The following is a 12321-nucleotide window of genomic DNA, read 5'->3' as shown; positions in this document are numbered from 1 at the left end:
ACTCACCCCAGGACTCATTAGCATAAGTTTCTGCACAGCCAGAGAATGTTTACTTAATTGTATCAAGTAAAGAATCTATACAGAGGATAAGCTTATCACCAGTTCCTATGGGGGCTGCCCCTGCAGGAGAAAAAGTCAGCCCTGTGATGTAACCCTTTAAATGCGGTTTTACTAAAAAAAAAAAAAAAAAAAAAGTGTTAGTATATTATATGCTGTAAATAATCTTTTAGAAATACTGGGTTATATTCCACTTCAATCTCTAGTTATCTGGCTTGCAGTCACTGCCATGTATCCCCTTTTCTTATTTCTCTCTGCTTCAAACACAGCAAGGGAATGATAGCTGAGTGAGTTGTGTGCCCCTCCTACACTGCACCCTGAGGCTGGACCCTCTCTCCCCTCGGCCTGGCCAAAGCAGGTCATTTTGGCGCACGCTCTTTCGTCCCCGCGCTGCGCCTGACCTGAGTACCGCCACAGACATGTTATCTCTAAGGCAACGCCGCAGTGTAATTGGAGTGCTGTCAACGATTGGACCCCAAATTACATCTCCCACAAGTTGCTCGGAGGGGGAATAGTATTTAACGCCGCCGGGAATTTGAGTAGCAGAAGCGAAAGCCGTCATTCAACTCGCCTTGCACTAAAGTGATCGGGTGGTGAAAACCCATGTGCACATCTACAGTGCAGCTAAACTTCCCCAAATTAAATGAGTTTCTGGCCACTGAACTCTGGGACAGGAGCCGACCTGCAGCAAGCTCATGGGGAACCAGGACTGCTAGGAGTGCGTAAGGACCAAAAAGCACTCTTACTACTCTAAGGCCCTGTTCACACTTGCAGTTTTTTAGAAACCGGAACGGATGTCCGGACCGCACCGGATCCGGACCGGACCTGATCCGTACGGTTCCTATCCGGATCCGTTCCGGTCCATTTGCATCCGTTTTCCGTGCGGTATGAACATGGTTGCGGTCCGGATCCGTTTGAGATAACAAGCTGTATAATAATACCTGGGGTCTGGGAGGTCGGCAGAAGCTCTGGGGTCGTTGTAGGGCCTCACCTCCTCGTTATCAGACGTATCGGACATGTTGCTGCCGGGGAGCTCCAGCGTCAGGTCGCTGCTGCTCCACTCTGTGGGCGCTGGGCCCATGTGTCCCCGTCCAGGATGGCCGCTGTAGCATGGAGGAAGCATGGGAGGTGGGGTGGAGCGTCCGTTTTTTACGGCCAGTGTGTTGTGCGCTCTCCGGTTCTCATTGCTTTGTATTGGCCGGATGCAACAGTCCGGCTCCGCTCCGGATACGTCTGCCGGAGGAGCCGGACCAAAAAATAGCGCATGTTGGGTCTTATGCCGGAGTCCGGATCCGGTCCGGCTCCGGTCCGGACGGAACGGACGCATGTGAACGGACGCATAGATTTTCATTGCTGTGCCATGCGTCCGTTCCGCATGCGGTCCGGCTCCAGCACGGCAATTCCGGACGGCGACCGCCAATGTGAACCGGGCCTTACTTACTCGTAGTATGCTATTCTTAAAAAAAAAAAAAAAAAAAAACACACCTCTGGGGGATACTTACCTCAGGGCCCCAATCCCAGCTGCAGGCAATCAGGCGCTGTCTCCCCCGAAACACCCCCTCTACCCCCCAACAAGCTGTAATATATTTACCTCTCCGGGGTCCAGTGCAGGCGCAGTAGCGGCTCTTAATTCTGGTAAGGTGGAAATAGCCGCACCTGATTGTATCCGCTCTACTGCGCCGGCGCAAAGGACTCGCACCTGCGCAGTACAGCGGATCCGATCGGGTTTGACTATTTCCGCCTTACCCCGAACAGAGAGCCGATGGTGCACCTGCGCAGGATCGCGGTAGGCAAATATTTACCTCGGTTTACCACGGTTCAGGAGGCTGCAGCGCTGGATTGCCGAAACACTGGAAGACGGGGGAAGCCTCGTTAGAATCCAGAGGCTTCACCCCCCGAGGTAAGAATCCCCCAGAGGATTTTTTTCTAACAGATTTCCCTAAAGTGGATCCGAGATAAACTTTTACACATTGCATAATTGTGTTCCTTTCATATTATTTATAGGGCATTCCTCAAGCCAAATACTTTTTTTGTTTTTGTTTTAATACTCCTATTCCCTATAAAACTAAACAAGCCTCGCCCACAGCTTTTCAGAGAGCCTTGGCACTCAGTCCCAGGTAGCAAGGGCTTATGGGAGCTCAGTCTGGACAGGAGGAGGGGGAGGTGTTACTAGCCAGAGATTTCAGAGGAGAGGGGAGGAGGAGAGTGGACTGAATTTACACAAAGCCAAGCTGATAGCATCTCCAGCCCTCAGCCTGTGACAATGCGACAAACAGAACATGGCTGCCCTCATTGTAGCACAGGAATAAGTAATCATAAACTTTGGAAGCTGTTTGCAGCTAGATTTGCTGTGTAAACTATCTAAACTTTAGATAAGATATATAGACAAGTTACTTTTTATAGTTAGTTTTTCATCTCGGTCCTGCTTTAAAACAGAAGGTATTTCTGTTTGCAATGACACATCATTTCATTCCAGCCGTTCTGGAGGTGTGGCTAGCTTAAAGGGACAACAAAGAGATGATTTGCATATTTAGCAGTGATGCATCATGGGATACTTTAGAGCTCACTCCAACCGCAGATACCTTCTTTTTTAAGAAGGCAAACTTCTGTTTTACGCCTATCATCGTGTAGAACAGAACAGAATTTTGCCTTCTTAAAACAGAAGCAATTTGCGATTATTCAGCTTGGAGTGAGCATATGATGTCACCCACAATGCATCACAGCAGAATATGCAAATTATCTCTTTGCTGTCCATGAAAGCTAAACACACCCCCCAGAACCGCTGGAACACAATGATGTGTTGCGCTCTCGCCTTGCAGCGCTGCGTTCCTGATTCGATCCCGGCCAGGACATCGAAATCGGTCAAATGGATTGATTGGGCATGGCAGAAAATGTCGGTCTCAAGAGCTCAATCAAGCGTACAACAGTGTTTGAATTCACAAAGAATGACGGACCCCAGCCTGTCTCCCGGCTGTAGGCATCCCTTCCCGTACCAAATGCTCGATTATCTACCGGCACAACTCCTCCTTCGGTGTCACCGTTGTGGTGAACATTACGGAAAGTTGTGTGTAATCGCCAACGATTTTCGTATGGTCCAGCACCATTACTGTCAGTCCTGTGTAAATGTACAATAGATGTCTTTTCCCTCTCTTCTCTTATGGCCCATACTCACGGGCAAGCTCGTCGCCAGGTCCCTCCGCTGTGTGTATATACACACAGCGGAGGGACCTGGCAACTGATGCGGCGGAAGCTGTCGCTGTTGTCCCTCCCCCCGCCAGAAGCGCCGTCTATTTGCAATTATGTTGCTGTCGCTAGTCCGCGTACTCACGGGGTGCGCGCCCGTGCAACGCCGCATACTCACGGGCGACCTGTCGCCGCAACACGCGCGCGCCGCATGTTGCGGCGACAATTGTAGCCTGTGAGTATGGGCCATTAAAAGCAGAGCCCCTCACCCCCTCCACTTCCTCCAGCTTTTCACACGTAACTGGTGACACATAGGTGTTACAAGCTAGGACTAAATGGTGGCCATGGAGTAGCTTCAGCAGACTCAGCAGATAACAATCAGCCCTTCTCCCAAAAAGCCAGCTCGAACTGGCAGAGGTAAGAATCCCCGCCAAAATCATACAATCAAACAAAGAGAACTTTTATTTATTAATAATTCAAAATAGGCTTGTCACAGAAAGACAAAAATTACATTTTCTGATACCCATAAGCCAGTTCTATCATTCATCTGAATTACAATTTTCTAACGGTCCGGAATCAGTAGGGAAACTGCTTTATTCAGCCTGCATAGAGCGAATGCGATAGAATAGGCATGTGTAGCCTCATACAGGGTTGCAGGCCGCTTATAAATATAGCCTCGGATTTGCGATGCGCCACTCTGGGGCGGAGCCACACAGATTATTAATAAATGGTATATTTTCTTGCTCTGAGTCTGGGGGTGGCAACCTTGCTGCCAGGAGATAACCCCGCCTTCCCTCCAACTTATTTGGAGGTAACCCAGCCCCAATTCTAAGATTGTATAAATATGGGGCCAGCAGAGCCCGCCCCTGTCTTTTCATAATTTCATCTGCTAGAGAAGAGCTTGGAGCATGGGTTCAAGGAGGACCGAACTCATGCTGTGTTTCAAGGACTCTTAACATTAACCACCTTAGCGGTAATGACGAGCTCAGCTCGTCCATTACCGCCGCAGTGGATATCTCCGGCCCCTGTGGGCCGATTTTGATCATTTTTTTTTTCATACATGCAGCTAGCAGTTTGCTAGCTGCGTGTAGAGTCTGATCGCAGCAGCGTAAGGGAGCCCCCGCCCAGACCCCTTGCACAGCCTGGCCAATCAGAGCCACGCTGCGCTATTGGGCTGGATCGGACACCCCCCGACTCCATGACGTGGATGACGTCATCCCGATCGTCGCCATGGCGACGAGGGAAGCCAAGCAGAAAATCCCATTTACAACGGGATTTTCTGCTTGCTATAAAAGCGATCTGGCTAGATGGGCAGATGGGCCCTCTAGTGGTGAATCATGTAGCTAACTTTCAGTTAGCTACAATGATTCACAAAAAAAAAAAATGAAAAAAAAACTGTCTGCACGCCACCCTGGCGATTTTAATGGAACGCCAGGGTGGTTAATGCCTAAACTGTTTCTTCATTCTCCAAATGGACTTGCTCATCCGTAACTAAGTAAGAACTTTCTAATTTTATCACTTTTATTTTTAAGCTTTGTGTGTATATGTTAATTGGTGTATATAACTGTATGTAATGCATTTTTGCTATTAAACGTTTTAAAAATCGTTTAGCGGTTATGACCTGTTGCTGAACATACACAATCGTACTCATTCTTCTGAAATCGCTACCCTGTGTTTAATAGAAGTATACATTTATAACCTGTATGCGAGAATCCGGCTCAGATAGTCAGAGCTGACCCAGATTCCTGCATACTGCAAAGGGTTAACAGAGCGTTCTCGAAGTATTAGCATAATTACAGTAGCGGGCTGTGTAACACGCTTGGCGGCAGATCTTTGAATTGTATGTGTGTGGTAAATCCTTTGGCGTCCGAACGCTCCCTCCATTAGTCAGTTCATCAAACTGCAAAGTCAGGTTTACGCTTCGTGATGGACAAAATGACCGTGTGAGAGGATTTCTGACTCTGATCGATTGACCCGCCCGCAGACCGGCCTTGCGTGACCCCCTGACCGTGACCCCCTGAACTCCGCTACACGGGCGCATGCATTGATGTCACTATCTCTGTCTCCAGTCATGTGTAGAGGAACTCAGAGTCACGCCCACCACACATATACTTGAAGGGAGGGGGGGCGGCCTGGCACAATTTCCAATGCTGAAATCTATTGAAAATCACAGTGCAGTCAGTGTGTGGCCAGGCAAAAGCTTCCTCTTTGATTAGATTGGGATCTAACGAATGGTCGATCTGGCCTACATCCAGTGATGTATGGGCACCTTAAAAGACAACTGAAGTGAGAGGGATATGGAGACTGCCATATTTATTTCCTTTTAAACAATACCAGTTGCCTGTCTATCCTGCTGGTCCTCTGTCTCTAATACTTTTACCCATAGACCCTGAACAAGCATGCAGCAGATTAGATGTTGCTGACATTATTGTCAGATCTGACAAGATTAGCTGCATGCTTGTTTCTGGTGTGATTCAGACACTACTGCAGCCAAATAGATCATCAGGGCTGCCAGGCAATTGGTATTGCTTAAAGGGAACCTAATCTGAGAAGGATGTGGATTTTTCCTTTTAAAATAATACCAGTTGCCGGACTCTCCTGCTGATCCTGTGTCTCTAATACTTTTAGCCACAGCCCCTGAATAAGCATGCAGATCAGATGCTGTGACTGAAGTCAGACTGGATTAGCTGCATGCTTGTTTCAGGTGTGTTATTCAGACACTACTGCAGGCAAAGAGATCAGCAGGACTACCAAGCAACTGGTATTGTTTAAAAGGAATCATCTATATCCCTCTCAGTTAAGGTTCCTTTTAAAAGGGAATAAATATGGCAGCCTCCATAGTCCTCTCACTTCAGGCTCTCGTTTTTCAGTTAACATAAGGTTTATATCAAAATCTAAAGTTTCATGCACATACCTCATGCCTGCCGATACTCCTGCGGACGCGGGCCCCGACGCCCTCCGATTGCTCCACACTGAGGACAGTCTTCACCACTTTTCTGCCGGCCATCCTTGCTGCTTGTGAGAACATGCACAGGTCGGGGTTCTGGTTGTGGAGCGGCGATCTGTAACACGAATCAACAGCCTCAGCCAGAGAACTCAGTGCAAAAACCCTCCACACAAGCAGCAGGCCAACAGCTATAAACATGGGACTTCCTGCCAAAGAGGGAAAAAAACGTACACTGTTAGAGGATGACTGTGCTCCACTGCAAATGCAAGAAAAAAATAAATAAATAAAAACACACCTTTAAAATGTATCTGAAAAAAAAAGAAAAAGCAAACATAAAGAAGTTTTCTGACTGCTCAAAGGGAACCTGAGACGGGCGAATAAAGACAATCTGGGGCTTCCTCCAGCCCGCTCTGGCCTTATCGCTCCCATGCTGTCCTCTTCTGACTCTCCGGTCGTCCGCAGCTGGCTCCGGAAAGTCCTCAGGTCTGAGGCCAACTGAGCATGCCTGGGCCTGACCGCGTTTCCGTGGCCTGGTGCGTTCTGTGCCTGCGCTGTACTACTGCGCAGGACGCTCCCGGCGTTGGGTGCGAGACGGGAGCGCGCCTGGCCGGACGGCACCAACTCAGGTGCACTTTAAAGGAGAACTGTAATGAGAGGGATATGATGGCTGCCATATTTATTCCCTTTTAAACAATACCAGTTGCCTGGCAATCCTGCTGATCTATTTGGATGCAGTAGTGTCTGAACTACACCAGAAACAAGCATGCAGATAATCTGGTCAGATCTGACAATAATGTCAGAAACACCTGATCTGCTGCATGCTTGTTCAGGGTCTATAGCTAAAAGTATTATAGGCAGAGGATCGGCGGGATAGCCAGGCAACTGGTATTGTTTAAAAAGGAAATAAATATGGCAGCCTCCAAATACCCCTGCTGACAGTTGTCCTTTAAAGGCATATACAAAAATGTCATAATTGGTAAACTCTGCAATACCTGTATAGCAAATATCAGGCCAGTTCTAAATCTGGGCACTAGTCTAGTTTAGGGAACCCAGCAGGAAATCAGGGCTGTGGAGTCGGTACAAAAATCTTCTGACTCCAACTCCTCAGTTTATGAATCCACCGACTCCAACTCCGGGTACCCAAAATAGCTCAGAATCCGACTCCTTAGTCTAATACTTACCAGGGCTGTGGATTTTGTAAAAAAAATCATCCAACTCCGACTCCTCAGTTTATGAAATCACCGACTCCAACTCCGGTTACCGAAAATTACTCCGAATCCTCAACTCCGACTCCAACTCAGCAGTCCTACAGGAAACCTCATAGGGGAATTCTGCCAACGTGTTTGGGTGGACGGCACCCTCTCGAACTGCTAGATTTCAGATAGGCTGTAGTAAGCTACACATGATTCTGCCAATCCCAACGCTTCGCACTGTGGAGGGTGCTGTGATTGGAGAACTGTTCCTTATGAAGTTTGCTGCTGGGTCCACTAAACTAGACCAGCAGCACCACATTCTAACTGGACGAATAGTGTGGGCATATTATCACTACGGTTCAACCTATCTCAAACCTAGCAGTTCATGAGGATGCTATCCATCCAATCATGTTACCCGAATATCCCTATGGACTTTCTAGCTGGCTCACCTCAATCATACTAGCTCCTAAAGTTTCCTTCTGCATCCCCAAAAAATATATTGATAAGTTAATTGGCCCTAGACTATGATGGACTGTGGACATAGGAGTATGGTATGGCAGGGATTAGATTGTGAAATGGTGACAAGACTATATGCTCTGCGCAGTGGCATAGCTGGGGGGGGGGGGGGGGGGGGCGGCAAGGGGGAACTTCTGTCGCCGGGCACAGGATCTGGTGGCACAAAGGACATGCACGGCTGGTTGCCCACCTGCCGCCTCTCCCCGCATGGCCACATGGCACTGGCAGTAGTTTATTAAATAACCGGAGTCCCCGGTGCCAAGACCCTTCCTCCTCCCTGTGCATCACTTGCCCTCATAAGCCGTCATCAAAGAGTTGGGAGGTGTGGGCCAGCTGTGTGCTGCTGCTAGGCAAGCTAGGAAGCCAGGCTCTGTAGCGGCACCAGCTTCCTGCAGCGTTGCCTAGCAAGGTAGAGAAGAGTGGCCCAACTTTAGCAGGACAGGGGTGAGTGAGTCTGCGCAATGTAAGTCCAGGAGGATTGGGTGATGTCTGGCCCCATCACGATTGATCAGGAGGACAGAGGATAGGAGGCAACAATGACAGCGAGTACCCTCCATGCCTCTGGAGTGGATGTCAAGGACGGTCTGTGTGGGACAGGGAGCGATGTTTCAAGGATAGCCCGGTGGGGCAGCACGGTGGCATAGCGCTGAGTCTCCAGTTCAATGTATGTGTGGGTTTCCTCCAGACACTCCGGTTTCCTCCCACATCACAAAAACATACAGATAAGTTAATAGGCCCTAGACAACGATACGTACACTACATGATGACTATGGTGAGGATTAGATTGCAAGGGACATTTAAAGGACATCCGAGGTGAAAATAAACTGATTAGAAAAACAATTGTATCTATCCTCTTTCTCCTAAAAATGACCTTTTTAGATATTCCACCGTTTTATTTTATATTTAAATCTAGATTTTTAAGTTGTTACTGTTTCATTGTCTCTGGTCAATGACACCTTCATTGAAGTATGCCAGAGCTCACATCTATGAATTATTGACCCTTTTCATTTCTTTCCTGCTCTCAGAAGCCATTTACTGAAAGTGTTTTATGGCTGTAATTACTTATCAGTGATGGTTATGCTATAGTCTGACCCAGTCCGACCCGGGCAGTAACTGTCACTTGCATACCTAATGTTTATCTTTTTCAGGCAGAGTCAGGCCCAGTGCACACCAAAACCGCTAGCAGATCCGCAATATGCTAGCGGTTTTGGGAGCTGATTTCAGAGCCATTCTAGGCATGTTTAGAGAGGTTTTCTAAACATACCTAGCGGTTTTGGGTGCGTTTTTGTGTATCAGATTACAAATATTGTTACAGTAAAAGCTGTTACTGAACAGCTTCTGTAACAAAAATGCCTGGAAAACTGCTCTGAAGTAGCGTTTTTCCTATACTTTACATTGAGGCAGAAACGCTTCTGCAAACCGCAAACGTGTAGCAGGAGGGACGTTTGCGGCTGGGCAAAAACCTCAAACCGCCGGTGTGCACCATCCCATTGCAATACATTAGCCAAGCGTTTTTACAGGCGGATGCGGCTGGCGGATCGCTCCAAAAACCGCTCGGTGTGCACTAGGCCAAAGAAAAAAGGGAACACAGCCTAGTTATTTGTGTGCTTGGCACTGTAAATACACATGTCTATCTCATCATGTCACATGTCACCTCGGGTATCCTTTAAAGCGGAACTGTAAATTCCTGTAATAAAAACAGTTTCACTTACCTGGGGCTTCCCCAAGCCCCCAGCAGGCGTCCTGTGCAGCGCCGGTCCTGCACGAGCCTCCATTCTCCCAGACCAGCTACTTTCATTGCCGCCGACTTGCAAGTCAGCGGCAACTGTGCGCCCCGGGCTACGCAAAGCTTTCTTCGCGTTCTAGCCCGCAATAGCGTCCTGCGCTAATATCGCAGGACACTATAGCGGGCAGAAATGCAAAGAAAGCTTCGCATAGCCCGGAGTGTGCAGGCGCAGTTGCTGTCGACGGCAGTAGCGAAAGTAGCTGGCGCTGGAGAGCGGAGGCTCGTGCAGGACCGGCGCGGGACAGGACGGCTGCAAGGGGCGGGCAGAAGCCCCAGGTAAGTGAAACTGTGTTTTGTTTTTTTACAGGAATTTACAGTTCTGCTTTAAAGAAAATCTGTAACGAAAAACCTCCCCTAAGGGGTACTTACCTCGGGTGGGGGAAGCCTGAGGATCCTGTTGAGGCTTCCCCCGTCCTCCACGGTCCCACAGTACCACGGTGGCGGTGAAAATCCTCCCGGGCGGCGGCAATGTAAATATTTACCTTTTGGCTCCAGCACAGGCGCAGTATCCGCTCTTCCCATGGAGACAGGCGGAAATAGCTGATCTCCGTTGGGCCGCTCTACTACGCAAGCGCAAGTCTCCTGTGCCTGCGCAGTAGAGCGGACCCGACGGAGATCGGCTATTTCTGCCTATCTCCGTCAGAAGAGCCAAAACAGCGCCCCCTGCTGGAGCCTGGAAAGGTAAATATTGAACTGGCTGTCGGGTCGGCTTTGAAGGGCTGCAGCGAGCCCCCGTGGGAAAGAGATTAGTACCCCCCAGGGGACGTTTTTCTTGTTACAGTGTCTCTTTAAGACAAAACAATAAATTTGGTTAGGGCGCCGCAGAAGATGTCAGGGCTACATAAATACAAAATAATAATAAGGGACATGCTGCACTATACCAAATGCAGGCTGCTATAAGCACACTTGCGTTGATGATTACGTGGGCGCGCCACCCAGGACCACACCCACATTCTAATACATAGCCACGCCCTTTTTTGCACACCACAAGTGTTCCCGGGCACTCCAATGCTGTATTTTTCCCCCAGGCTCTGAACACCATGGCTATGCCTCTATACAGTGCTGTCCCATATCAACAAGCAACAAATAATGTAAATATACATCAATAAGCAACAAATAATGTAAAGATACATATATGCAGCACACACATATAGGCTAGAATAGATTATACAGACACATATAATGATAGTTACCTGCTGCAGCTCAGAGGAAGCCTGGGCTGAAATGACAGGGCAGTGTGTGCTACAAGCTTATATAATGACTGGTTGTTACACTAGTTCACAATGATTCAGCATAAATCCAGCCTGCTGTGTAAAGAAGGGATCAGCAGTGACTTTCACTATTCATATAAGCTATGACTGTACCCCAGCTGTGACTGTGGCTGCCCTGCACTCTGCATGACCTCACTCACAGATCAGGGGCTGCATAGTTACTAGGGGGGTACTATAGATACAGAAAGCAAACTTTTGTTTTTCTATAGATACAGAGGGAGGTTATTCTGCTCATTAGAGTATAATGACAGCATGACATTATTTAACATGCAGCCAATCAGGAGGAGCCATGCTGCAAATGCCAATCACTCACCAGTCAATCAGCTGACTGCACCGGTGACGTCACGCACTGAAACCACACATGCTGCAGACCACTCTGTGTATGAGTACAGGAAGTCCCGCCTCCTCCTAGACTGACAGGAAAGGGAACCAATCTCGGAGAAGCTACAGTTACTAGGGAGACAGCTTGCTGATTTGTGAAGGAAGTGTTTGTTATTGTGATTATATTGTGTCATATCCTGCCTGATGCTGGAATATGTACACACACAGCAGTGCACAAGTTGAGGCTCAGCCCTGCTAAAAACATTGAGAATGCAGATTTTCTGCTTTCAGTAGAACTGTAGAAGAGCATCACTGATTGAGTGGCCATACATCTGTTTTTATAATCGTTCATTATCGATTGTGCCCATCAACTGAGATTATTTACAACCAATCCGATCAGAATTTCTGATCGCTCAGCGATTTTTCGCTAGAAATTGGACCGTTAGTGGCCAGCTTAGGAGCCTACACACTAGTCGATTTCAGCCATTGATCGATCAATCAATCAGGAATCGATTCTATCAAATTCTTCATTCGATCGATTTGTGGCCGATTTTGATCGATTTTTATGGATTTGATCTATCTGACAGGAAGGAGAATCTAGGTCGATCTGCTGCTGGACGCAGATCGATGGCCCATAGAGTTACATTGGATCTAATGGTCCAATAATGCATTTAGATCAATTTCCAATAGATTTAATTCTGAAATCTATTGGAAATCTGTTCCTAGTGTGTGGCACACATCAGATTTCTGTCAGATTGGACTTGACAGGCATCTGCCAGAAATCTATCTGATAGTCGAATCTGCTGCAAATCTATACGTGTATGGCCATCTTTAACCATTTGTCCCTCTTTTAGGACTGATGTACAGATCTATGTAAATATATGAATTTTTCTACTGAAAAATGTGTTTAATTGACTGACTCTAAACTTTAGTCCCACCCTTTAAATTGATATATTTCTTATTTTCCAATGTTAATATGAAGGAAAATGAACCAGGATAGAAAGGACCAGTGTGGTTTGAATTATAAAACTACATATATGTACTATG

At 47.6% G+C, this 12321-nt stretch overlaps 1 protein-coding gene across 4 annotated transcripts in view; it reads right to left on the bottom strand.

Moving 5' to 3' along the window:
- The window catches only part of LOC137547321 (pirin-like), a 79772-nt gene extending 68419 nt beyond the window's left edge, over positions 1 to 11353 (bottom strand). The window contains exons 1-2 of one of the 4 annotated variants that reach the window (XM_068270786.1): positions 11267 to 11353; positions 6155 to 6393 (exon numbers count right to left, since the gene is read on the bottom strand). In XM_068270786.1, the coding sequence (XP_068126887.1) occupies positions 6155 to 6385 (231 nt within the window). In that variant the 5' untranslated portion in view covers positions 6386 to 6393; positions 11267 to 11353. Of the gene's footprint in view, positions 1 to 6154; positions 6394 to 10875; positions 11237 to 11266 lie in introns of those variants that run through there. The other 3 variants (XM_068270789.1, XM_068270787.1, XM_068270788.1) reach the window with 3 other exon arrangements.
- Positions 11354 to 12321: the final 968 nt, after the last annotated feature.

This window comes from Hyperolius riggenbachi, chromosome 2 (assembly GCF_040937935.1).
Source record: "Hyperolius riggenbachi isolate aHypRig1 chromosome 2, aHypRig1.pri, whole genome shotgun sequence".
Classification (NCBI taxonomy): Eukaryota; Metazoa; Chordata; class Amphibia; order Anura; family Hyperoliidae; genus Hyperolius; species Hyperolius riggenbachi.
This window is presented reverse-complemented; position numbering and strand designations above follow the sequence as displayed.